The sequence below is a fragment of the Osmerus mordax genome, chromosome 10 (genome assembly GCF_038355195.1).
Source record: "Osmerus mordax isolate fOsmMor3 chromosome 10, fOsmMor3.pri, whole genome shotgun sequence".
In the NCBI taxonomy this organism is placed as follows: Eukaryota; Metazoa; Chordata; class Actinopteri; order Osmeriformes; family Osmeridae; genus Osmerus; species Osmerus mordax.
Window position 1 is genome coordinate 10,033,106 of NC_090059.1, and position 26,315 is coordinate 10,059,420.

At 46.5% G+C, this 26,315-nt stretch overlaps 4 protein-coding genes across 7 annotated transcripts in view; 2 read left to right on the forward strand and 2 right to left on the reverse strand.

Annotated features, from left to right (window-relative positions):
- LOC136950101 (inactive rhomboid protein 1-like) overlaps window positions 1–26,315 on the reverse strand; it is a 170,782-nt gene that overhangs the window by 41,584 nt on the left and 102,883 nt on the right.
- On the forward strand, window positions 171–8,483 carry tdrd1 (tudor domain containing 1). 3 transcript variants are annotated; one of them, XM_067244496.1, is made up of 24 exons: window positions 171–336; window positions 423–451; window positions 684–738; window positions 873–990; window positions 1,347–1,404; window positions 1,629–1,715; window positions 2,043–2,222; window positions 2,489–2,632; window positions 3,004–3,172; window positions 3,314–3,394; window positions 3,600–3,767; window positions 3,984–4,094; window positions 4,307–4,477; window positions 4,722–5,081; window positions 5,249–5,356; window positions 5,448–5,615; window positions 5,726–6,061; window positions 6,144–6,260; window positions 6,357–6,473; window positions 6,582–6,749; window positions 6,874–7,287; window positions 7,565–7,633; window positions 7,881–7,915; window positions 8,024–8,483. In XM_067244496.1, the coding sequence occupies exons 1-24, from the start codon at window positions 183–185 to the stop codon at window positions 8,084–8,086; spliced, it is 3,480 nt and encodes a 1,159-aa protein (XP_067100597.1). In that variant the 5' UTR covers window positions 171–182; the 3' UTR covers window positions 8,087–8,483. The 3 variants fall into 3 exon arrangements, with proteins under 3 accessions (XP_067100597.1, XP_067100599.1, XP_067100598.1); XM_067244498.1 differs by having other exon boundaries at window positions 6,585–6,749; XM_067244497.1 differs by having other exon boundaries at window positions 6,147–6,260.
- vwa2 (von Willebrand factor A domain containing 2) lies at window positions 9,118–25,439 on the forward strand. The gene is made up of 14 exons (XM_067244727.1): window positions 9,118–9,231; window positions 13,692–13,754; window positions 16,540–16,614; window positions 17,488–17,621; window positions 17,891–18,000; window positions 19,505–19,699; window positions 20,239–20,372; window positions 20,706–20,835; window positions 21,259–21,314; window positions 21,434–21,541; window positions 22,101–22,682; window positions 22,907–23,458; window positions 23,827–23,949; window positions 24,265–25,439. Exons 2-14 carry the CDS (start codon window positions 13,703–13,705, stop codon window positions 24,417–24,419), a joined length of 2,406 nt encoding a protein of 801 aa, XP_067100828.1. The 5' UTR covers window positions 9,118–9,231; window positions 13,692–13,702; the 3' UTR covers window positions 24,420–25,439.
- Window positions 25,521–26,315, reverse strand: part of afap1l2 (actin filament associated protein 1-like 2) — a 32,898-nt gene continuing 32,103 nt past the window's right edge. For both annotated transcript variants that reach the window (XM_067244720.1, XM_067244719.1), the window contains exon 19: window positions 25,521–26,175. In XM_067244720.1, the coding sequence (XP_067100821.1) occupies window positions 26,149–26,175 (27 nt within the window). In that variant the 3' untranslated portion in view covers window positions 25,521–26,148. The remainder of the gene's footprint in view (window positions 26,176–26,315) is intronic.

Here is a 26,315-nt window from a genome sequence, read left to right on the forward strand (position 1 = left end):
GCTAGCCGATGTTGTAGTTAAGTGCGATGAAAACGTAGGCGTAGATGACCTGTGGTGGTGATTGCATGTTTCTTGCAGCTATGACATTGCTGGCTAGCTGTCTCCCGCTGTGCAAACATACATGTTTGAGATGTTGATATTATCTTTCAATTCGTATCCTTCAGTTAACAAGCCATATCGTCATGAAACGCACGTTTCCCCAATCAATGGTGCTGCCCAACATGCCACTGAGGAGGCCTTCCACCAGCCCGGGCGATGCCCCGGTCTCTCCCAAGACTTTCACCCCGCCCATCGGAACACCAGAGCGGCCTCTAGTGACTTTGAACGGTGATGGCGGTACGCAAAATGTTTTTTGTGCCAGTAGCAATGTTTTTCTTTCATGATAAATTAACATAATTAAAAAGCAGACTTTTTTTTCCAAGGTGGTGCCGAATCTGTTGTTCGTTCTTTGGTATGTATATACATTACGTAAATATGTGACCTATCTCAACTATTATATTATATTCTTAGTAATAATAATAAATATTTAAAAAAAAAAAGCTTTCTGGTGAAAGACAGTGGGTTGGGGGATTTCTTATCAGCAGGCCTGTTCACTATTCGGTAGATTAAATGTAAATGTAAATTAAATGTACACAAATATGAAGAAAAAAAGAAAATCAACAAGTGCCATGTGTTTTGCTCAGAGTGATTCCTTGCCACCCATGACTGTGAAGCTGTGCAACTACTGCAGCCAGCAAGGTCAGTTGTCATTCTTGACATTTCCAGCGATCAGGTTCATATTTCTTTTCTTTTGATTCTATAATGAACATTTCTGTAGTATAATCTATTCACCATTTGATTCATGTCTACTGTGTGATCTATGCTGATGTAAGGAAACCTTCTCTGTACACGCTGCAAGAGAACCTGGTACTGCTCATTGGCATGTCAGAAAGCCAACTGGAACGCTCACAGACACTTGTGCATGCCAAGTACGCCAGAAAGCCCTACTAGGTAAACTGAGTCCTCCCAGAGTGGGGACATCACTTTAGCCCACTTTATACTCACGGACACAGGGAACACCCTCGGAGAGCCCCGAATTTTACGGGTACCCCTTGGCCGTGATTGGTCCGCTACCGCTAACCCTACCTACTATTCTGGCGGTGAATTGTTTTCAGTACCCACAGCCTTCGGAGTACTATAAATTCAAAAGAGTAAATCGAATCAGTCCGAATCCGTTTATCTGTCTGTCCGTATCGGAGTTGGAGTAGTATAAAGCTAGCTATAGCCACACAATACATTCCTTTATGGACAAACCCTGACATAAGCTCTCCAGTTTAACAATTTATCTTTCAATTGTTTATAAAAAGTGACCCAAAAGAAACTCCACTGTCACCAGTAGGAAATGGATCCAACACAAACTCAAAGGTATCGTTATTTTTTACGTTGTAAAATACTTTTTCTGTGAAGTGTAAAATATACACCGTTCAGGCTAATACCCAAGCATTACCAATAGTAATGGTTGCACCTGTAAGACGTTTTTGTTTCCAGTTCAAACAATATGCCCCAGGGCACCTTATTGCTGATATGGGTTCAGCGATAAGACCTTTATTCATTCCAGCTGATGACCTTTTGTGTTCTGACCTTTTCAGGTGAACCACTGTGATGTGGCTGGTCCCCGGAGAGTCTACCTCCAGAATCTGCACAAGAACAACCTCAGCAAAGGAGCTGAAGTACAGGTTTGGGATTATGCCCATTTATCATCCCAGGAGGACAGGTTCTAAGTGCGTGCTTACGTGCTCCAGGTTAGGGTTGGATATTGAAAAACCCGACCATTTAGCACCAACCAAAGGAGATATCGAATATCAAAGGTTTTTAATCTCAAAAGTACTAGAGTACAGAACCAAAATTACATTGTCACTATGCAATGATTTATGGTGTTCACTTATCATTTTTATCAAAGTTGTTGGCCTGTAATCTTATTAGGTTTTCATGATTAAAATGATCGTGAAGGCATTGTATTAAAAGTATCTGAAATCTTCCAACAACATCCAACACGATTCCAGGCAACTGTGGTGGAGCTCCGAAGCCCTGGCAGGTTTTTCATCCACGTGCAGAGCCCTGAGACCATGGAGTCTCTTAAAACCATTTCTGGAGAACTACAGAAATCCAGCGTCAGTCCTCTGAGGTCCACCTATGTGCCTGATCAAAGAGAGGTCTGCGCTGTCAAATTCTCCTTGGATCAGGTGAGCTGTCCTGTCAATTGTCGTTGCCCATTCCAAACACTGGCCCTCCTGTCAGCTTGACATCCATACAGAGGAGCACAAACTGAAGAATGATTCTCAAGTAAATAGTTTTAATGTTATGTTTTTAGTCTTTCATGGGCGTGTGTTTTATGCTGTTTGTGAGCCTCTAATCTAAGACAATCTTCTATCTTTATGTGATAGACAATAGAGTTGTTTGTATTGAATTTAAAGAACTGAACCGCATGTCTGCCGTCCTGTCTTTACAGAACTGGTACAGAGGTATGGTCCAGTCTGTGGCTTCAGACCAGAAGACTGCCAGTATTCTCTATATTGACTTTGGCAACGAGGAGAATGTGACAATGGACATGATTAAGCCCCTGGCTGCTAGCCTGGAGCTCATGCCACCTTGTGTGAGTCGTAGGATTTTAAACAGGAAGAACTTTGTATGTTAAAGCCTTTTTTATTTTTTTATTAAATGAAGAAAAATGTCCCTTTATGGAAATGCTACTTTTTATTTGTGTAGATTAGTGCAGTAGTTTTACCCTCGAGAACTAGCTTATGACGGTAAACATTTCTCCAATTGAACAAAACTTACCTTATTGTACAGCCAATCTGTAGTTTCAGCTTTCTACAAATCTCTACTAAACAATATATGTAGTGGATGCAATTATAAAAGGTAAAACTCCTAGTAGCTACCCACATGAAATGGGCCCAGGTGCTGTGTCACCTCAGGCCCCAGAGGTTTCTTTGACAGGTTGTGACTCCCAGATTCTCCTGTCAGGCCGTGGAGTGCCGCGTGGCAGGGATCGAGCCCGTGACGGACAGCTGGACGGAGGAGTGTATCATAGCAGTGAAGCAGCTGGTCGCAGGGAAGAGCCTGACGGTGACTGTGGTGGATGTCCAGGAGAGCGACCGCGTCCACTCTGTGGACGTGTTATTGTCTCCTATTGGTAATGTCTATGACCGTGTCCAGGCTCATTCCTGGGCATGTTGCTAAAGCCAGTTAAGTAGTTAGAAGTTGTGCTCCCACCTTCTGCGTATCGCTGGCTAGTCTTTGAGCTCCTTTCCTCCTAAATCCATCCACCTCACAGGCAAGAATCTCAGTACCTTACTCGTGGCCCAAGGATATGCGGCGAAGGTGACCAACAAGCAGTGCTCTGAACAGGACATTGGTGAGGAAACTTCCTTAGTCAGCCTGTAGCTGGTTATCACAAGTTCAATTCAACTGACAATGAAAATTAAGGGCGCATTTCAATATTTTGGTTACTCTTGTTTTTGTTGAACAGGTGATTTGTAGCATACTTAAACTCTTTATTCCGCTACATTCCTAAGCGTTGTATCGTATCTAGTGAAGGTTTTCTAACTCTGATACTCCAGTGAGTGCTTCCCTGGAGAACTTCCGTAGCCAGTCGGGCGGTAAGAATGAGAACGCGGGTGCCCGGTCACCCGACCCGCTGACCCAGGGGTTGGGAGACTCCTTCACTGCTGTGGTCACTCACCTGCAGTCCCCTGACGACATCATCTGTCAGAAGCTGGAGAACGCCAGTAAGTGCCACCCACCTGCCGAGCCTGCTGAAAGGTTCTTCGTGTCAATGCTAGGTTGTATGCTTTCCAACTGGGACCCATTGGTCCAGAAATATCTCAAGTGATCTTAGTATAGACCGGCCTGTGGAGAGCGCTGCCTCCAGATGGTCCCAGTGGTCGGAGCAGTACTGATGTGTGTGTGTGTGTGTGTGTGTGTGTGTGTGTGTGTGTGTGTAGGTGTGATCCAGGAGCTGCAGCTGAAGCTGAGGGAGCGGTGCTGTCAGGCTCCTCCAGCCAGTGCCAACTTCAGACCGGCCCCTGGCACTGTCTGCTGTGCCCTGTTTTCAGGTACCAGGTCATTCTCCAGTCACAGTCTCACTTTTACACACACACACACACGATCGACAATCATTTTTTTAACAGAAATGCAGAACGTGGCATCGCCAGCAACAAACGACGCAGGCAAAACCACTTCAATCCTAACACACGGCTGGCTTCTACCATGTGCATAAACTTGGCATGTGTCAGTGTTGACATGTGCTGTGCCTGTCTCTCTGCAGAGGACAACCAGTGGTACAGAGCCACTGTGCTGGCCTACTCGTCCGAGGAGCGAGTGTGTGTGGGGTACATTGACTTTGGCAACTCTGAGGAGGTGGACCTGGGGCGCCTGCTGCCTCTGGGCCCAGAGCTGCTGGTTCTGCCCATGCAAGCCATCCCCTGCGCCCTGGCCGGTAAGATGCCAGGTCCTGGAGTCGGCTCTTAATATCGAGCTGCATGGCCTGATATATGAGTTTTTTCTAAGGGTTTGAACAACCACAGGCAGTGGAGAAAGCTGTACACTTGTTTAGATGTGGTCCTCAAGTGTAAAATAGTCAACATGGGAAGTTTGACAGTTTAAACAGGATTGTGTCTTTTTAACCTGGAAGGTGAAAGGCTGTAGTTTGTAACGCGTGGACACTCCCTGCCGTCCTCCAGGCGTGCGGCCCGTGGCGGAGGCCTGGTCCGAGGACGGCGTCCAGATGCTGCGGCGCACCGTGTGCAACCGCTTCCTGCGCGTGGAGATCCTGGGGGAGAGCGAGGGCAGGGCGCTAGTCACCATGGTGGACGAGGCCAGCGACCCCCAAGCCAACGTGGCCGAGGTGCTGGTCGCCACCGGCTACGCCCTGCCTGCTGACCCCAGCCCCCCCCGGGACGCGGAGGCTGAGGCCACCCCCGGGGTGGAGGCCCTGGAGTGGTCCTGCGTGGAGCTTCCCTGCGAGGGCCAGAAGGTGGCGCTGTTGGTCAGCGTGATCGAGACCCCGGGAGAATTCTACTGCAACGTCTACAGCACTAAAGGTACAGCCGTTCAGATCTGTCAAATAAACAGTGTTCCATCCATGCTTGACTTGTTTTCAAAATGGCTGAATTTGCAATGATGCAGTTATTAAATGACTAAAGTGAATAAAAAAAATACTATTTCTAAACTTTCTATTTATCTAGTACATGTTTGTGTTCTTGTTCAGAGTTTCAGGTTCTCGCTGAGCTGAGGTTGGAGTTGACTCAATACTGTGAGGCAAACAACACCCCCTTCACGCCTACTGTGGGAGTGCCCTGCTGTGCCATGTTCTCTGGTAACACCTCACCCAAGCTACCACAATCTCCAAATCCAAATATGAAGAAATACTGTGTAGACCTCCCCTCCCCCCCCCCCTCTCTCTGCAGGAGACGGTGTGTGGTACCGAGGGATGGTGCAGGAGGTGTGTGAGGGCAAGGCCAGGGTCTTCTTTGTGGACTACGGCAACTCCGGCGAGGTGGAGCTGCCCCACCTCCGAGTCATCACGCCACACCTCCTCAGACATCCCTTCCAGGCCATCCGCTGTTACCTCGCAGGTACAGTGTGAACGGCCTGCATTTGAATTTCGCGCCAAAAATGTATTTTCAAAGAATGCCGACGAAACATTTCTGACTGGAATTAAATCTCGACGTGTGTGTCGTTCCAGGTGTGGAGACCCCGGGCTTCCAGTGGAGCAGCGAGTCTCTCAGACGGTTCCAGGCCCTGTGCATCGGCCACCAGCTGCTGGGCCGAGTCCTCTCCATTACGGAGCAGGGCTACGGCATCGAGCTGGAGAGCGGCGGTCAGAACGTCCGTGCCACCCTCTTCTCTGAACAGCTGGCCAGAGTGTCCGGTCAGCAGCTCACACCAGCTTCTAAAGAGACCACAGCTAGCACCAGCCCACCCACAGCCATGCACACCAATCAGAAGGAACATCACTTGGAGATGCCCAAACTGGCCATTCAGAAGGAGGCTCCTGCTCAGGTTCCGATGCCAAAGGAAGGTTCGTGATTGGCCAGACAAAATAATTTGTATGTGGTAAAGAAATTAAAAAGTGGTCAAAGTTTTTAGTTTTTTTCCCCCAGCAGCTTCTTTCCCTGTGGACTGGAGGACTGAGGAGTTACCCAGCCATGAGACCTTCCAGCCCCGCATTGCAGCTGTGGTCAGCCCTAGCCTGTTCTATCTGTTCAACCCCAACCAGGGTGAGGAGGCCACACACACGCAGAACCCCTACCCATCACGCTGCGTGGCGCGTCAGTCCTGGTCAGACGTGTGTTTTCTGTCTGTGTGTTTCCCAGTGGACCGGGAGCAGCTGCGGCAGGTGATGAGGGACCTGAGTGTCTACTGCAGCAGCCAGGCCTCCCCCAGCCAGGGCACTCCTCCCCCTGGAGCTGCCTGCTGTGCCCAGTTCTCTGGTCAGCACTCCAGTCCCCATCTTGCTGCACGGCTGCTCTTAACTGTGACGCATGACCCCCGTACGTCTTCGCTGTGACCGTTTTGGAATAATGCTTTTCCCTCTGCAGCAGATAAGAGCTGGTACAGAGCGGTGGTGCTGGAGACCCGGGACATGGAGGCCACGGTGCTCTATGCAGACTACGGCAACTCTGAGACGGTGGCCCTCTCCTGCATCCTGCCCATCCCCAAAGAGCTGCTGCAGCTGCCCTTCCAGATCTGTCGCTGTGCCCTGCAGGGTAGGATGGACTCTGCCCCTCCATCCCATCTGTGTGACCTCTCGTCTTTTTGGATGTCTGTTTTAGTTGTGCGGTATTTTTACACTGCAGTCTCATCTCGTCTTCCTCCCACACACCACCACAGGTAAGGAGAACTTTCCCGTCGTGTGGCCTGCGGAGGTCCTGGAGCTGTTCCGAGTCTTGCTGTCCGACGGCGTCCTCGCCTCGAAGAAGATCTACGACGGACGCTGCAACCTGCTGTCGGTCACCCTGAGCAACGAGCACGGCCAGGGCCACCTCAACAGCATGATCCTGGAGGGCCTGCAGAACACCAAGGCTCAAGCCAAGACCGTCTCACCCACACCACACCACACCCTGACCGCCACGACCACGCACAAACCGGATCACATCACGCCCACACCGAAACCGCACCCAGCCCCGACCGCTGCAACCACCCAGAACGCAGCTGGCTACATGGAGACCGCCGCTGTCGTCTTGGAGACCCCAGGGCCGAGACACAGTGGGGAGAGTGCTAAGCCTGCTGCAGCTCCAGTCAATGGTAGGGGGATTCAGGCAGGGGGGGTTTAGCAGTGAATTCAGCTATGAATTGACACAGTAAGTGGTTCTTCCATGTCATATTGGACGTCATTGGGAGGTGACAGGGATTCATTAGGCTCATTTAAGCTGTCATTTCATCCAGAGGATTTCCTACCAACGCTGCCCAAGCAGATGGTACACTTGGCTGCCTAGAAGCCAATTAAGGCTCATTTTAAAAGCGACTTTATGATTGATGGTCTCCATCGAAGAACATGTTGACTCTTGACCTGTGTTTCCAGAACATACCAGACAAGTGAAGCGTGAACCCAAGGACCCGCAGAGTGCCACTTGTTCAAAGAGCACCAACGGTATAGTCTCTCTCTCACTGCACACTTCTGTACTTTGCTTTGTCGCTCTGCATGAAAAATCTGAAAAGTCGTCATTGTTGAGTAAGCCTGCTTGCAGCGACATGGCAGATATGCTGCTCGTTGGTCAGTACCACAAGTACCACACGATGATCCTAGTGTTTGACCTGTTTTTGGTCCTCCAGGAATAGAATATTTACAACTTTCTTGATTTTGTGAATTGACTCAGATATGTTATACATCCTTTCAGGATTACCATGCTGCTGTCTTCAAATAAAGACACAGGTGAGAACAATCTACAGTATGCATTTCTGTATTTAAGATGTTTTTAGTAAACCCTCAGCTTGTGTGTTTTTGTTAACAGTTGCAGTATTTGGTTTTGTCTTTCCCCAGATTGATAACCTTGAAGGGCTGATTCTGTCTCTAATGAAGCAGTTAGGAGGACTGCCCAACTGAAATCCATGACTCTGCCCTCAACTGTGGCAACAATAAGGATGAATGTAGAATATATTTGGATATTCTGTTAATATTGTTTACAACTAAAGCAAGTTTAGTTTCAATGTTGTGAATGTTCCATTGAGATTTATTATTGTTAGTTATTTACATTATGTATGTAAAATGTTGCCCTTCAGTTTAAAATGACACATTTAAATATTATGTTTTAAAGTGACAACCTGAATGATCTGCAAGAGCAGCAGATCTGGTTCTAGATGGGACTACAGTGTGGCGTTTGAAAAGCCCGCTGTTTTGTGTTCAAACTGTTTGGTTTTGTCAGTTACAATTACTCCCCTTTCTCATTTACTGTTCCAATTATATTTCTGTCTTAAATTGGAGGTTTTTAAATTAAAGTTCATTTGTGATATGTACTAGAAAGTGTATTGCCGTAATTGTCTTCCATTGCAATAGTGTATCGTATTAGTTTAAAATAGCTGGGGGAGCTGGTCTGGACGTAAACGCTTGTGTTCAGGTTCTGTGCTTTATTAATGTGGTTGGAGAAGGAGGTAGAGTAAGACATGCTAATACACACTTCTTACACCTGGACACACCTGCACATACCAACACACTCACGGACCTATCTTAAACTCCACACACTTCCCAAGTTCTACAGTCTTCAGACACCATTGGCACTTTAATATAAAGTACATCACAATACTCGAAATAATACCTCTAAATACGGTGCACTACTGTGTGCATTAGTATACCGCTACAACAATATCTACCGTCTTATGATTTGACTCTTCAACACCTGTAGCTAGATGGAATATTTGCTCCTAATCTACAGAGTAGCCTACCTACTTTGAATCTACAGGTTGACCTTGGCGATTCATATTTCCATTGTTTGGAGCAACAGGAAATTAAAGCATCTTGTTTGCAATGTTGGAGTAAACTGGTCGTCTCGGAAGTGGGAATGACAGGATTGGTTGCCCATCCCAGAAGCGAATGAAATCAGATGTTAACCCACTGCGGAAGTGAGAGTAGAAGGCAGAGAGTGAGTGCTGCGCTGCGGAGTTTGGGGGATCTGTTATCCAAAAGACGCGTCTGTGGGAACGAACTCAGCTGTTTTGGTTCGTGCATCCGATATTTTAACAGAATATTACATGGTATGTACTTGCCACAATTCATTCCATAACTCTTAATACATTGCAGTGCTGAAATTGGAAATGTTTTTTTGGCAATTTATTGACTAGGCATGTACTCGCGCACTGATCTGTATGTTTACAAAAAAAAAAGCTATTTGACAGTTACTGTACCAATTTGTCCATAATCAATTAGGCTGTCGTGATTTCTTTTGTGTAGAGAAATTCAACGCAACAGTATTGTTTTATCTCCATCTCGGTAAATGATTCCCTAAGGAAAGAAACTTTGAGCAATGTTTTACAAAAACAAACACCCTGATCCAGTCGCAGAAGTCTTATTATTGTAAGTGATCACACAGAAGGACAATGATGTCCAGATGAAACAATCTATCTGGTTTCTGATTGCAAATATAAAAACAATTTTGGAGTGTAATACATGGGCTATTTTTGTCTCTCAACTTGTGAGCATACTTGTGTTTCCTAAAAGCGTTAAGGACATGCCACTGAGCAGAGCTCTTTGAAGTGTGTGTGTGTGTGAGTGTTTCTGTCTGGGCCTGTAAGTTGGACTTGAAACACTTGATCAGTGTTCTTTTGAAATTGATTAAGGGCCATGTTTCAAAGTAACTATCCTTTATTACACGAATGTTCAAGTATGCCTAGTTGTCAGTATAATATACTACTCTACAGTCTACTGACACTGCTCCTCAAATATGTTTTACATTTTTCCACACTTTCATAAGAAACATGCTTGTACATGTAAAAAATGACTTACTGTAAGGCGCTTTAAGCAGTAGTTGTAAGGAACAATTCCTAAAGTTTAGGATAAGGTCAGTGTGTCTGTCTGTCATTGCTCATATAACATGCCCAATCTGGATTAAAACGAACCCAGTCAAATTAATTTGAGATCTTTCTGAATATCCACTCAATGGGGAATGTTGACATGGTAGGATGGTTGGAAAACCTATATGGATTCTGATTTTTAAAAGTGTGTGTGCAGGTGTGGTTTTGTAAATAGCATGTGTGTTTACATTCTAGGTTAAATTCCTAGTATTTGTATGAAGTGAGTTCAAGAGCACTCCTTTCTAATTATGTGGTGTGGATGCAGTTTTCTGACTTTCAGAAACAGAAGGCACGTACATTAACTGTTTCTGCTCTTGGTGTGAGTTTGTATTCGTATTTTACAGTTTGCACATGTTCCACATCGTTCTCTCTGGTGTGGAGGAGAACCTATCTGGTTCTGGTTTTCCACATTAGCCTGGCTACTACAAATGGAAACAATATTGTTCTGTTTAACTAGTTTTCTCTCATTAGATTAACAGTTATAGTTTTGTATATATATATATATCAAAAGTAGTAGCCTTTAAATTGACATTAAATACAGTTCAATACAGTTTCCCTCAAACAGGTGGACTGGGGGAAGTTTCAGATGAAAGAGAAGCAATTATGTGTGGCACAACCTGACAATCTGCTTTATAACAAACTTTCTACTTGTTAATTACTGTGGAAGTTCAGCATATTTATGTTGAGATCATTTCTTAAGGGACATGAGAAGAAATCTCAGATAATACTGGAATGTGACTCCATTAGAGTGACAGAGGGGGAGAGAGAGAGGGAGGAGAGAAAGGAGGTTAGGTTGGGTGAAGGGTCCTACGGAATGTGTTAGAAGAGGATGCCAGAGAAGTAAGGTGTGTGCTCGTGCGTGTGTGTGTGTGTGTGTGTGTGTGAAGTACCAAGTGTGTCAGTATGATTTTGTCTGTGTACTTCATCATGATCATGAATGTGTGTGTAAGTGGGTATGCATGAGTGCATGCTTGTGTGTATCTAAGCCTAAGCCCCCTCACTCCTTAATGAAATCTCCAGTCCTTGAGATGCCCTGGTGAGCACACAAAGGGAGCAGTAGGCCACTGATGGTTATCTCGCTGGGCTTCTTTGGCCGCTTTCTGAACGGGCTCTAACAGAGGCACTCCTGTGTCGGAGCCTTAGATGGCTATCACAGACAAAGAGGCTGCTCTTTAGGAGCGCTCTCCCCTCCTCAAATCGGACTCACATTCTCTTCTCAAGGCATAGACACACACACACACACACACATACACTTCCTGACATTTGCCATTCACTCCTCGATAGGATATGACTGTTCCTCAGATATCTGCAGGCCTTGAGTCTGTGAGAGGTTTTATGGCTCAGTGTGTCATCTTTGGAATCGCACCGCAAATCCTTAGATGTATAATCTCACCACTGGCAAACCACAAGGCACTTGGAACCCAACCAATAAGATTTCACACTGCAGACCTGAGAAGGGAGTCACACACTTTTCCTAGACATATTTCAGTAAGTGAACTGTGCCATGCGCACACAGAGACACACACACAGATGCTCACATCAAAAGCAGGTGAGATGTTATCTCTTTATCTGTTGGCACGCCAACAGCTTTGAGGCAGACTGTCAGAAATACTGTAATCATCCTTTGTCAACCACACAGACTCAACAAATGGAGGGAAGTCGATATGGGGGTTTAACCGTAAAGATAATGTAGTGTCTATGTGTCTTTGATGACAAAGCATAGTCACACAGACCAGTGGTAGTGACTTGTGGGCATTTCCATCTGAAAGAATGCATGCCCTCTTTGTGTTTGGTTATGTATGTACAGTATGTACGTATGTAAATAGCTCTGCTTTCCAACTTGCTCGGGTGTTTGAATGAGGCTGTTATTATTGTTGGGGAACCTGGATGTAGCAGAGGTTGTTCGTAATTAAGAGTTTGAGATATGTCACGCCTGCACGGCCTATCTATTGCAGGTCTGAGACCAATTTTGAGAAACAGTGGGTGCATGGAGTTCATTGGGCTGGAAACTGTATGAGGCAGTCACTCAACCTCACTCATTGCTCCCCTGTCCCTATGCTGCAGAAGGGTTGCAGTCACTTGTCAACATCTTTTCATTTCATCCTCTTGTTCAGGCCTTGAAAGTTTCACCTTTGGCCTTTTCCTTGTGAATAGGCGAGGGTCAGAGAGTGGAGGAACTTCCTTCGCTTCAGGACAGATCCAAAGTCACTTTACTTTCCACAAGTACAACCTTTAGACCTTACTAGGAAACAGGTGGAGCTGATCTAAGATCAGCATCTATGCACTTTGTCTCCTTTCTGGCAGATTAAATAGAAAGTTGTCAATTAACACAAAAAACAGTGGTTGCTTCCTGTTTCCCAGTTGGAACTTCAGGATAAGATGGGATAATAATGGCCCCAGTTGTTGTTCAAGTCATCCTTCCGTTCTATAAGTAACATCTACTCTACTGGGCAGGTGACCATTTGTGCTCCAACTGCGTTGTTACCAATTCTGTCAGCTGATTCCAATTTCAACCCATCTGATTCCAATTGTGTCGTTAGTTAATGGTCTTTGCTCCTTGTCTAACTGCAGACCTTTACTTTGTGCTTTTAACTAAGGCTATGTAGCACAGGTATGTACTGTTGCATTAAATATGACCTGTTTAGGGCAAAATACTTTGTCATCAATCTTTTTTTTTATTGACACAGACAGCTTTGTAATGGTCTGCCATTGAACAGCGCTCTTTGCGATTGACGCCTTCTCCGGAAGGCACAGGGTAGACTTCCTCCTTTCATTTAATTATTCCCATTACCTCCTCACATGTGCGCGCACACACACACACACACACACAAGTAAATGATTAGTCTAGTTGCAATATCATGAAACATTCTGATTGATGTTGAAATGACTTAGTGGCATGCAGTGGACACTCCTAATTCCTCAGAACCTGTGAACTGTGGGATTTGAACACACAGTTCAAGCCCTTCATACAGTACAAGTGCTATGATGCCGCTACATTGCGCAGTAAACACTGTCCATGCCATGAGACTAGATATTAGAATACACATTCGTTTATTACTATGAAAACACTTCCTGATGCCTGAAACAATGTTGGCTTCATAGGTCACTTTATCATCATCTTTGGTTTCCATGATATTCTAAATGGAACGGATTCTTCCCAGCAATGTCCACCTGTGCTCACTTCAGTGTATATTAGCAGTGCATGTAGAACTCTTTAGCCTGGTACTCCACGCCCCACATTGTGTGCATGTTATTAGAATAGCCTTTCTGTGCCCTGTCCTGCGCTTTTACCTTTTACAGTAGCACCCTCGTTAAAATATTTCTGTGGTCCTCTGTTACTTAGAATAGAGCACAGCTGTGCTGTCCTATTCTTGTCGGTTCAATTCTCCTCTTGTAACCCCCGTTCTCTGTCTTTACCTCACTCCCACTCTCTCCCTCCAGTGGTAATTTACGCTGAAAGTCTTTCACAAACACACACTAAAAGAATGTCTCTGTGTCTACCTCTCTAGCTCTCTCTCTCTCTCTCTCTCTCTCTCTCTCTCTCTCTCTCTCTCTCTCTCTCTCTCTCTCTCTCTCTCTCCTCTCCACTCAGATGGCTAAAGGGTGAGATGCTGTTTCCTCTAAACTTGAGTATTTCCTTCCAGGTTTCCCCAACATGCATCATACCAGCCAGCTCTCCTGTCTCCTTGCTCTGCTGCTCATTCAAGGTAGGTTCACCCCGAAACACCACCGGAGAAGCAGATGTTACAGGAACATATGAAAGAACGGTCATGTTTAAAAAGAGATACCTTGAGAAAAGCCAACTCAAAGGAAGTCCACAGGAAAGGATAACTAGGAACTTGTAAATGGTGCACATAGTTAAGCATGAATGTACCGGTAATATCTGGAAACAAGTGGAGTACTATTTTACAGTTCAGTGAGGATTGTGTGACATGTTTTACAAGCATGTTTTTACCCCTTTCGAACAGTTGTGAATTTCATTGCTCCTTGTCTGTCAGATTTTATCGCTTCTTGCCAGACAGCTGAGATTTGTCTAACTTTTATAGCCTATCCACAGAATGCACTTGGGCTATGAACATTCGCCCTGAGGAAGAGGCGTTATTGCTAGGACCAATATACCAGTTAAGGTGTTTTCTAAAATAACTGCTTTAGCGTCTGCCAAAGTATTTACTGTTGGCCATTACAACACTTTGAACTTCAAAAACCAGACTGGTGCATGGCTTAGACGGCTCCCCCTTTCCCTCCCTTGCTGACAAGACAAATAACATGTTCCAGTGTTTGAGGACCTCAGGATCCATATAATCCCAGCTCCATGCACCCAGCTCCACGGATAGATAGCACCTAATCATAGTTTTCCTGGGAGATTCCTGGGAACCTTCCCAGAAGCCCCTTAGCTTTCCTCTCTCACTGACACGGGTCGTCCTGTCAGCTAGGCTCCTCACCCCCACAAAGCTTTCTCCTACACACATTATACACGTGTTGTAAATCTGTGAGGGGGTTTGAGGTGAAAAGAATGACCGTGTTCAGAAAGGGCCTTCGATGTACACTATAAAACTGCCTATACAGGCCTTAAGGTTCCACAAGTCGGGGGCCCTGTGGGGTCATGTGAAGCATCGTGACTCGTTCAAGTTAGAGGTCACTGTCACTTTGAAGATCAAAGTCAACGTTGGAAGTGTGGTTGACACAGTTGAAGTAGTCGTATTGGACCGTGTGGAAGACTAACCCTAAGATGAAATGAAATGGTGTTATCTGATGTTATGGACCGTCAAGGTTGAGCCAAATGATTTCGAAGATGAAGTGATGCGATGAGATTTAAACCAGTCAAAGTTGTACTCTGTATCCAGCTGTCTGTTTAGGGCTGTCGTGAACCATGAAAAGAATACCCCCTGTTAGCCTCAGCATTGATTGTCTGTTCCATGGCTGAATCACATCACAAAGGACGTGAACATGAATTGGAACTGGTCGTGAGCCTTGGGGCACAGCTAAGCAGCTTTTTTTTTGCAAGATAAGAGTGTTGGAAAAGTCATTTTTTGCCTTCACGAAGCACCTGGACAGGAGAAGAGGTGTTGATGTAGCCTACTTTAGCAGGAAAGAAGACATGCAGAAGTGATGTGACTGAAAAGCACGGTTTGAAAACTTTTTATAGTGTTTATACGATGTAGACAGGCCTCAGTGGTAGAGGTAGTGATGAACATTTTCCGTGGATTTGATTTGTTTGTCTGTGTGTGTGCTGGGGCACCAACTACTACAGTATAACAGCACAGAATCTAGCTCAGTATAGTGGCAATGGGGTGTAGCATTGTGGTCGACACTAGTGATTCCTTAGTTATTACATCCCCTGTAATATGACACATGTAGGGTTGGGTATTTATGAAGAGCTGAATAGGAGACACATGTTCACTGGCTCTCATGCAGTAGCAGGTTTTTAGTTGGCATACGTTCATGTTTGTTCAGTGTACACGTTTCTATCACTCAACAAGCATCACAAACTCTTTGTATTGTCCCTTTAAATTGGTCTAGTGAAGGAAGGACACTGAAAGCACATAAGCTTTCTGCGCACCAATGAACCATCATACTTTCCCCAGACTCGCTAGATATTTGCCTGTCACTCGGTGGTCACCATGGTGATATGGGAAGGCCTACTCATTCCTCAATGTTTGTGCATCCAAGATTACATGCCCCCATTCCAAACCACACACCGCCCCGGAGAAAAGCAATGGTGCCCATTAAGCTACTGTGATAAAAGGATTTCATCTCTCCACGTTGCTGTCACCCTGTCTTCCAATTTGATGGGTTGTTGTGAAAAGGGGGAGAGGATGGTTGTTCAATCAAGCAGCTAGTAGGACTCACTTTGAGGACAGCTTCGCTCCCGTTCATTCACAAGACCCAGGGGGCGTGGTTGGAATGCCAATCCCTCTAAATTACGTCCCTTTTTAAAGAGTTCAAAATGGTAGACAACTAACATTTAGAGACCATGGGGGTTAGGGCCCCCCTTGGCCCTAGGGAAGTGTGTGTGTGTGTGTGTGTGTGTGTGTGTGTGTGTGTGTGTGTGTGTGTGTGTGTGTGTGTGTGTGTGTGTGTGGGGAGGGTGCAGGGTTCTTGTGTGCGTAGCACAGGAGGGATAAACACACTCCATGGGCACGTGCTAATAAGAGGTTGTCGTTTTGAGTTTGTTCTCTATCATTATGCTCTAGGCTGTGAGTCACATCCCAGCCCTACAGTTGTTCAAACTTCTCATCACTTTATCCACATACCAATTGTCACTGACATGACACGACAGTAGGATGGTCTAATGGTTCAGCCTCCCAGCTAGTGTTCCTAAACATCCTGACTGAACCAACTGATTGTCAGGCTCCACCTTTCTGACCGGTTGTCAAATCTACGTTACCAAAACAAAAAGGGTTTCAGATGTTTTCGTTTGACCTCTGTTCTTTCACTCACCATTTTCTTAAGTGACTCCTTTTGAAGTTGTTGCTATTCTCTTCCCCACAGTTAACCCTGTGCGCTCTGTGCAGGAGATCCAAGCCAACCGTGAGACCATCAGTAAGATCCACACTGCAGGAGACAGTGAGTACCATGTGGACCTCAGGCTGGCCTTGGTCCTTCTCTCGCCGTGTTCTCAACAGGCTGCACGGTTGATGCGTGTGATGGTGTACCGCTTGCAATGGGGAAGAGTTAGTCGTGTGTGTGTGATACCTGCGTATGTGATCCAAAGGTTGTGTGTGTGCGTGAGTGTGTGTGTGTGTGACTGGGCTGGTTGGGAGAGCAGGAACATGTTTCTGTGCCGTCTGACAGACGACAGCAGGCCGTCTCCAGCTCTAATCGCTCCCTTTACGGCCGAGGGCGTGTTCTGACATGACAGCTACACCACTCATCATTTACACTGCCAGCCGGTACAAACATGCTCAACGTTGTGCGTGTGCGTGTGCGTGTGTGTGTGTGTGTGTGTGTGTGTGTGTGGGGGAGAAAAAGATTGTGTGTGTGTTATTGTATATGTGTGTGTGAATGTTTGAGAGAGAGAGAAGAAGAAGACGACTGCTATGTGACATTGTGTATCATTGTGTGAGTTTGTTATTCATTCATTCATTCACAGTGAGACTTATTGCAAGTTAACAAGCGTAGCTCACAAATCAACTAATTGAATAACAAGATGCTCAGCCAGGAATGCAACTGCTTGGCATCCAGCCACCAATTGATTGCAGCTGAATGTGTGTGTGCGGTCCTGTTAGTTTACTGGGAAGAAAGCCATGTTGTTTTTTTTACCTCTTCTTTTTTGTGTGTGTGTGTGAATGGCTGTGTGTATACTACATGTTCGTTTGTGTGTTTGTGCTAACCTAACGTGAAATCGATCCCCTTTTTCCTGTATGCGTGCAAGTGTGTGTGGTGGTCGGAGTGTGCGGACATGCGTTTGACTCTCCCTTCATCGCCGTGTGTACGTAGTGATGAAGTGTTCTACTCCAATGGACGTGCTTATCCTCATGGACGGTTCCTACAGCGTGGGGAAGGGCAGCTTTGAGAGATCCAAACACTACGCACTCAAACTGACAGAAGCTCTGGACGTCAGGCCCAACAAGGTACAAGCCACACGAACGCGGGTGCAAAGGTAACTCGTGTTATCTGTCCAAATCACAAGTCAATGTTGTTGTGCCACTCTGAGTACAGGCATCATAAATCCAATTCATATGGGTGCATTAGTAGTTCTTCATAAATTCTTCTTGAATTACCATCATTGGAACGATTGCAACCCTCCCCCCCCCTCCCCCCCACAATACATTTCCCGAGAGGGACATCTCATCTTTCAGATTCCCATAAAGACATTACTTTTATGGTCTTCTGTGTTCAGGTGCGAGTGGGATTGATCCAGTTTGGCTCCTCTCCGAGACTGGAGATCTCTCTAGACTCCTACTCCACCAAGGCAGAGCTGCGGAAACGATTGAAGAAAGTCACCTACAGGTACAGTACAGGCTCCTCTCTTATCAGTTCTGCCTTCTTCTACAGGATTTGTTTTGCTTTAGTTACTGAATGTCTTTGGCAGTGTCAGTAACCACCAATTATTGAATGGTCAGCCAGAAAAAAAGAGTCAATTCCTCAAGAATGATCGACTGAGTTGCTCAGTAAAAACCAGGGGTAATGCACCTAATCCAGACCCAGGAGTTGAGTTGTTGATTTACACCCCTGCAAATTCATTCTTGGGCGGCGGGCCCAAAACTTGCTAATCCAGCCGGACGTACCATTTCCCAGAGAGGGCGGGGGGGGGGGTGTGAAAGGATGATTTCACACGACTGCTGTGGAAATATCTCACGTCAGTCCTGCACAACTGCTGTGTGAGCCTCTTTAAGCCCCGTCTGAAATGCCTCCAAGTGTTTGGTACGTGCTTCAATGATGCCATGTGAATCTCCCTGCTGTTGTGCTTCACCAATTTTAGACAAATCAGCGGCCTCGTACTATTGTGGAGTGATTGGCAGAAATGTAGAGAGACACCCACTGAGGTAACGAGAGACAAAGACACTGTTGATAGAATAGGTCCCTCTTTCCCTAAACATTTCCGACACCACAGATGACCCCCTATAGATGTGAGTATACCACATAAGGCTTTGGGATACACACATATTATTCACGCACACACACACAATTTGAAGTTTGGCAAGGATATAGGGAAGGGGTCTCTGGTACTAGAAGCAAATTAAATTCAGATTAAGAGTAGATAATCCTGCTTGGAAATTGGATAAACTGGTACACTTGAACAAAGTGTGTGTGTGTGTGTGTCTACTATGTATATATACATTCCTATGTGTAGTGTATTCCTTCTTGTGTATTGCTATTGTAGTGAGTGCCCTCACAGTGGATCCCAGTCTTTTGTATGTTACAGTATGTATAGTCTACGCCGGCTTGAATGCCTAGACAATTCATTGTTTGTGTATGAGAGAGGTCAACAACGAGGCCACAACTATCACATTTCCAACACTCACGTTCCTGTCAGGCTTCTCCCAGCAATTACCATCTTCCACCCTGTAAACACTGTGAAAGTACGCAGACATGAAACAGAATACTGAAACCACCCATAGACTCACCGTCTTTAATTCTCTGTTTTTCCCTTCCTCCGCCTTCTGTCCCTCTCCCCCCCCCCCCCTTCTTCCTCCTCTGCTCTGAACCACCTTGTTCCCCTCCTCTCCCCTCACACTCCTCCCCCCCCATCTCTCCCTCGTTTATCTCCCCCCACGTCATTACTCTCCCACCACATTGTTCAACCCCTCCTCCCTCCCTCCCTCTCTATACCTCTCCTTCCCCATGCCAACTTTTGTTCCCCTTTCACCTCTCCTCCACCCACCACATCAACTCCTCATCCCTCTCCCTCCATCCCCCTCTTCTGCTCCTCCTTTCCCTTACCTCCTCCACCTTCCTCTCGCTATCATCTCCCTCCCGTGTCTCCTCTGCTCCTCCTCTCCCTCCCTGCCAGAGGGGGCAGCACCCAGACAGGTCTGGCTCTGAAGTACATCCTGAAGAAGGGATTCCCGGGCGGGCGGAACGCCACCGTTCCCAGGATCGTCATCCTGCTGTCCGACGGGAAGTCCCAGGGCGCCGTGTTCAAGGCCGCTACGGAGCTCAAGCAGATGGGCGTCACCCTGTTTGCTGTGGGACTCCGCTACCCCAGGTAGGTATGGGCGTCTGCTTGTGTGCGTGATACGGAAGGGGGGGGGGGGGGGGGGGGGGTTAGTGGTTTGTTAATTGTGTGTGTCTGCAGGGTGTGTGTGGAGTTGAATATAGGGCGGGGTCCAAGCAGGAAAAGAGAGAAGAATCTTCATTAATGATCCCCCTGCTTAGCTAGGAGGCTTAGTAAAGAATAGAGTTGACACTTCCTCTGCTTCAAGATCTGCCCACGCATAGCAAAACCACACACACACACATCCCCTAGTCTCTCTGTCTGCCTGCCTCTTACCCTGGGGTGTCTGTTGGCACCGTTTGCCCCATGGTTACAAAAGGGACTGGAACTGGGGAACCATCTCTCTCCTTCAGTGTTCTCCAACAGAACTCTTTAAAACACGCTCTTTCAATGTCAAACGCTCTCTTTCAATGTCTCTCTTTCTCCCTCTCTTTAGGCAAAACGGACCCCTACGTCACAGTTTTTCGGTGGTTAATGTTATGAGCTGTCTCTCTTTTTTTCTACCTTGCCTCCCTCTATCCCTCTCACAGGTGGGAGGAACTCCACGCCCTGGCCAGCGAGCCTGTGGAGAGTCACGTGTTCTTCGCAGAGCATGTCCAAGACGCGGTCAACGGCCTGTACACCACCCTCACCACCTCCTCAGTCTGCACTGCTGTACCCCCAGGTAGCTACCGTACTTTGGCCCTAAACCACAGGTACCTAACAGCCCTGTCCCATCTCACACAGCCCTAACCCACCTACCATAGCCCCAACCCATCTAACATAGTCCTAACCCACAGGTACCTAACATAGGCCTAACCCACAGGTACCTAACATAGGCCTAACCCACAGGAGAAACCTAACAATCTAATCTGAGCATTTTCGCACTTTCCTTCTTGAGACATTTTCAAGCATCATCGTTTGGGATCATTGCTAGGGATCGTTGTGTGTTTTTGGCGGTGTTCAGAAGACACTGACCCCTCACTGCTCTCGGCCTCTTCACCCTCCCTCTCTTCAGGCTGTCAGACGGAGACGCTGCCCTGCGAGAGGAAAACTCTGGAGACCGTGAAGGAACTCCAGGGCAACTTCATGTGCTGGAAAGGCTCAAAAGGCTACTCTCCATACACCTCCCTCTGTCCTTTTTACAGGTCAGCACAGACAACACGCCCTACTTCCCCCCCTGACACACAAGTACACACTGCGACACTGTCTGACCGCATGGTCACGTACATTCTACATGTACATGCTCAAACAGGATATGAAAGAGCGACCTGTCCTTGATAGGACATCCTCTGACTTAGGTGTGTGGAGTGTCTCTACGCTTGTATGGTGTTTATGTGTCCTTAGAAAACAGTGACACTTCTATTATCGTTTCTTCTCATACCTTGTTATTTCAGCCAAACACCTGAAAATATCTATATCATCCCTGGTTCATGTGTTGGAATCTACTTCGGTGCATTCAGAAGGAAACAGCTGTCATTTAGATGCATCTGTTCCTGAACAAAGAAGATAATTCTACAGTGTGTCAGTTTATGGGGATTTTCCATAACAGAAGCTGCTTCATGTTGCAGGTGGAATAAGGTTTACAAGAGACACCAGACAGTCTGCCATCGAACTATTTGTCCAGGTAAGTCCCTAAAAACACCCGTACACACACACACGCACACCCATGCACCCACACACCACACATCACCACATACCTTCCCATCCAACATGTATACAAACCATGGTTGTGTTGTGTCCCAGAACCGTGTGACTCCCAGCCCTGTCTGAACGGGGGCACGTGTGTTTCTGAGGGGCCAGAGGCGTTCCGCTGTGTCTGTCTGCCCGGCTATGGAGGACACCCCCAATGTGGTGAGTGGAGGTGGTCAAGACAGTCTCTCATTTACACTTTCAACTGTGGGGTCCACATAGTGTTGACCACATTAAGGGTAGACTTGCTTTTACCAGTCACGATCAATTAACTGATATTTCGATGCTTTGTTTCCATGCTTTGTCATGGCTGGATAGAGTATCTGACTTGAGCCTAAACTATTCATGGCTTACTTTGAGATGATGTGAGATACGATTCATCTTCCGAATGAAGGAAGAGAAAGACAGGAGATGTAGTCCAGAAAGGGGAACACATTCTTCATGCATTCCTACTTTGTGGCTGTCAGCACTGCTTGGTGACAACACAGATCTGACCCCTGACCCTAGAATAGATGCATGAGCCCCTATGGTATTTTTGTTGAATGAGCTATATTTTTAAAACACCCCTGTTCTACCCTCACCCCAGTTTCAGCCGAGATCTCTATCAAGAATATAGTGCTGAATGATGGAAGAATAAGATTTTTGTGAAAACCTGAAAATGCTGTATACAGTGCCTGTGAATGAGTCCACAAACTGACCCTATCCTCTCCCCCTCCCCCAGCCCCGAAGCTGATGTTGGACTGCTCCGTGGACCTACTCTTCCTCATAGAGGGCTCTACCACTCTCACCTTAGAGGGGTTCCTGCGCCTCAAATCCTTCCTCAAACGCTTCCTACAGGCCGTGATGGGTCACGACACCCCCACGCTGGTGGGCCTGGCCGTGTTTGGTGGTGAGACGCGCGTGGAAGCTCCGGTGGGCAAGTTTAAAGGGGATGTAAGGGGTCTCCTCAAAGCAGTGGACGGGCTCCAACCCATCGGAGGGGAAACGAAAACGGGTCAGGCGCTCCGCTACGTGACCCGCCATGGTTTCCATAGCGCCCCGGTGTTTGCCGACGTGACCGACGACCTCCCTCGAGTTGTGGTGCTGCTGACGGCCACGCCAGCCGTCGACGAGGTGGTGGAGCCCTCGAAATACGCCAGGGACCGGGAGATCTTCCTCATAGGGGTGGGGCCTGACGCCTTAAAGGAACAGCTCAACAATATCACAGGGAATCCTCAACGGACTGTCACCTACTCCTCCCCTGATAGGTTCAATGCCAAAATCCCGGAGCTGAAAGCCAAGATCTGCAGCGTGGACAGTCAAGGTACTTCTTTGTTGTTGAATGCGTTGATGTTTTGTAAATGAAAGAGGCCCAGATGCAGGAAAAGGTTCTGGTAATGACAGTTGTTTGTAACTCCTTTGTTTTTAGGCTTATTATCTAAATACCTGTAGTCTTTCTACACGGAACCTTTTTATGAGACACGACCAAGTGAATTTACCAATCTGCTCTGCCGCGATGCTGTGAGTCTCCCTCCTTCCCTCCCTCAGGGTGTCTGGGCCAGGCTGTGGACCTGGTCTTCGCTCTGGATGGCTCCGGGGGGGTGGGCCGTGACAACTTTGCCACGCTCCGAGACTTTGTGCGCAGCCTCAGCGTCCAGTTCGACATCAACCGGGACGTGGCCCAGGTGGCGCTGGTGGTGTACGGCCGACGCCCCGTCACCACCTTCGACCTGGACACCCACGACACCGGCTCTGCCGTGCTCAAGGCCGCCGCCGCCGCCAACTACCTGGGCGGCTCCGCCTCCACGGGCTCCGCCCTGTTGCACATCCACTCCAACGTGCTGACGGTGGGCAAAGGGGCACGGCCGGGGGTCAACAAAGCGGTCGTGGTGGTGACGGACGGGTCGGGAGGGGACGACGCGGCGGTCCCTGCCCTGAAGCTCCGGGAGAACGGCGTGTCGGTGTTTGTGATCGGGATCGGGGACGTGCAGCGAGACAGGCTGCTGCGCATCGCCGGGAAAGAGGACCACATGGTCACCGTGACGTCCTACGAGGAACTGAAGTACTTTGAGGATGTGCTGGTGCAGATGGTGTGTTCAGGTACTGTTGCAGCGTCCCTGACTTGGCCACATGGGCTCATCTTCCAACATTGCCTCGACAGTCTCTTTCTAATTCATGAATTCTCATACATGTTGATTGGGGATTACAATATGATGTCATCAACAGCATAAAAACATTCTATGATAAACATTGTCTCATTGAAAACTACAAAGTTTTCCTTTGGCTTACATGGTTATTTTTTCCTCATTCCAGTGCCAATCCATTCTAATATATTCAGTTACTGTATATATAATTGTATAATACTGCATGATATGTATAGTGGAACATTACACAAATCGTCGTCTGAGCTACAAGCACCAATAAGATGGTTTGAAGCTATCAATGCCTGTGCTTCATTCTCACGTCAGATGTGAAGAAGCCAGTAGACCTGTGCAGGCCCAGCCCCTGTATGAACGACGGGATCTGCATCCTGTCTGGAGGAAGCTTCCGGTGCCAGTGCCAAGGGTTCGAGGGGGCCCACTGCGAGACACGTCAGTACCCGATGAGCACTCACTTTCACTCCACTCTCCAGGTCCCTAAGGCCTATTGTACACAAAAGGTGAAATTAGAGTGATATGGAACACAGAGGAACTTGGGTTGGACCTGAAACTTGACCTGCTGTTCCTCAAACTGTACACTACTTATCAACAAGCGTAAATTCTCAATAGCTGCGACCGATCGACTGACATATTGAGCTATAGAGCTGCTAGTCGCAGTCAAAGGTTATTGATGTTGAAAGTTTTGTCTTTAGCCTACACAGTACTTAGTTAACATGATCTATTCAATGTTACTGTTTTGACTCTCAGGAAGTAGCAGGCCGTCCTCTAGAGGCGACCTCCCCAGACCTGCAGGCCTCAGGAAGAAGAGCAGACAGAAGAAGAGCCATGAACAACTGCTGTATCACTACAAACTCCACCGCAGGAGACACACAGACAGGGGAGCCTCCTCCACACACACATAAACACACACACACACACTCAAAAACACACTGATAAAAACACACACACATAAACATACGCACACTCACACAACAGAACGAGCAGACACTGTGCACGCAGCACATGTACTCTGCTGCAGACACCTTTAAGGGCATGCACATACATAAAGGAGTAAAGGGATGTTTTTATGAAAGAGGGCTTGGATGATATCATGTTCAGTGCTTGTTATTGTGGTGAATCTCTGATGAGAGACAGTGGGTCCCCATGCAGCCCATAGGATTTCGCATTACTGAAACTTACTATACAGCCATCATTGCTCCAATGTATGACGTGGTTTTGTACATATTTTAGTTTTTTCACACTACAGTACATCTGAATTAATATTTGTTCATTTGTTAAAGATTGCTGTAAAGTCAATCTTACAGCAACTACAAATAATTTATTATTAGTATTATATTTTCATCTTGGTGAACACAATTCACTTACCAAAGGGACCATGTTTTGTCCTTAATTTCTGGCTTCATTTACTGTCTTATTTGTTAACCATGTTTGAACTAGTGCCATATTTTCTATAACCTAATATTTTATAACAAAAGTGTCATTGTTATTCTGTTGGATTATCTCTCTGGGAAGAACAAGATATAACACTATTTTAATAAAAACTATTTATTTTTTTCTTCTATGATAGAACAATATCATGACCACATTTTAAGTGTCCATGTATGACTATTACGAACTATTGTTTGTAATAGTCACCAAAAAAAGGGGCAGTGATTCTGAAGTTGGCTATGAGGTCCTTGTGTGGGAAATCACCAAGTTAACAACAGGAAGGGAAGGCTGCTGACAGTAGCACCAACATGACGAAGTGTACAGAAACATTTGTATCCTCAAACCAATTTCCTTCCCTCCCATTAAGAAGATCAACTTGCAGAATAGTGTGCCTCAATTTGAATTTGTTTGACGCTTTGAAGCTTTGACTATTAATAGTAATTTGTTGTACTTTTCAAGTTGTTGAGGGCTAAATGTATAAAGATATATATTCTGACAAGTGTCCATGTGTGACAATGCAAAATGCTGAATGTAGTTATTTAAAGAAAGTCAAACTAAATGCATCGGTTGCTGTCAGTACTACTTTTTATTTGAGTAAAAAGTGCAAGTTTTAGCTAGCATACAACAAGTCAAACAGGCAGAATTGAACTGTGTAATAATATGTATTTACATCTTGGCTACCGGCATACACGAACCAAGCTACGATCTAGACAGTACCAAATGGCCATGTAGGGGGGTAACAAGATGGCAAAGGCAGAAAATGGTATTCAGTGGTCTCTTCCACATCTTTGGGCATGTTACTTCAGTCTATTGAACAAACATTCAACTTTTCCATTATAATCAAATAACTGGATGATATCTCCCTTATAATTTTTTTAAATAGTCTGTAACTCTAAGGTTGTCCAGTGGCATTGGTAGTCCAGGAGACAGGTGTGCTTCTTTGTGATTGGCTCTTTTCTGAAGCACTTGCTCCTGTCATTGTCTCTGGTTGGCCTGACGTTAGCGAGAGGGCAGGGGGAGGAAGGGGGTGGGGGGGTGGAGAGCGCTGGTACAGAGATGGTCATTGGCTCTCTCATGCCCAGTGTAGCTTCTCCCTGCCTGGCCATGTGAGGGGATGAACAGCGGACCTGGACACGGGCCACCTGGACACCACAGTCAGGTGACCTCCAGCTCTGTACATAAACATAACCTTTTCTCTCTGTACTAGGTGGTGGACTTCTTCTCCCATTCCTATGTGTGTAAAAAGAGAAATATTTTGTTTTACACACAGTGCACTGCCACATCAAGTCCTAACGTTGATGTTAGGTGTACAGTGGTCGCCCCCTTATGGCCAGAACAAGAAAAGTACCACATCTAACAATTACAACCCA

Excerpts from the sequence above, each read along its gene's own strand:
- tdrd1 (XM_067244496.1), top strand. The coding sequence starts at position 183 with ATGAAACGCACGTTTCCCCAATCAATGGTGCTGCCCAACATGCCACTG. Across the intron at positions 1,405-1,628 it reads GATCCAACACAAACTCAAAG|GTGAACCACTGTGATGTGGC; the intron begins GTATCGTTATTT and ends TGACCTTTTCAG. Across the intron at positions 6,261-6,356 it reads TCTGTTCAACCCCAACCAGG|TGGACCGGGAGCAGCTGCGG; the intron begins GTGAGGAGGCCA and ends TGTGTTTCCCAG.
- vwa2 (XM_067244727.1), top strand. The coding sequence starts at position 13,703 with ATGCATCATACCAGCCAGCTCTCCTGTCTCCTTGCTCTGCTGCTCATT. Across the intron at positions 16,615-17,487 it reads GATCCACACTGCAGGAGACA|TGATGAAGTGTTCTACTCCA; the intron begins GTGAGTACCATG and ends GTGTGTACGTAG. Across the intron at positions 20,373-20,705 it reads CTGCACTGCTGTACCCCCAG|GCTGTCAGACGGAGACGCTG; the intron begins GTAGCTACCGTA and ends CCCTCTCTTCAG.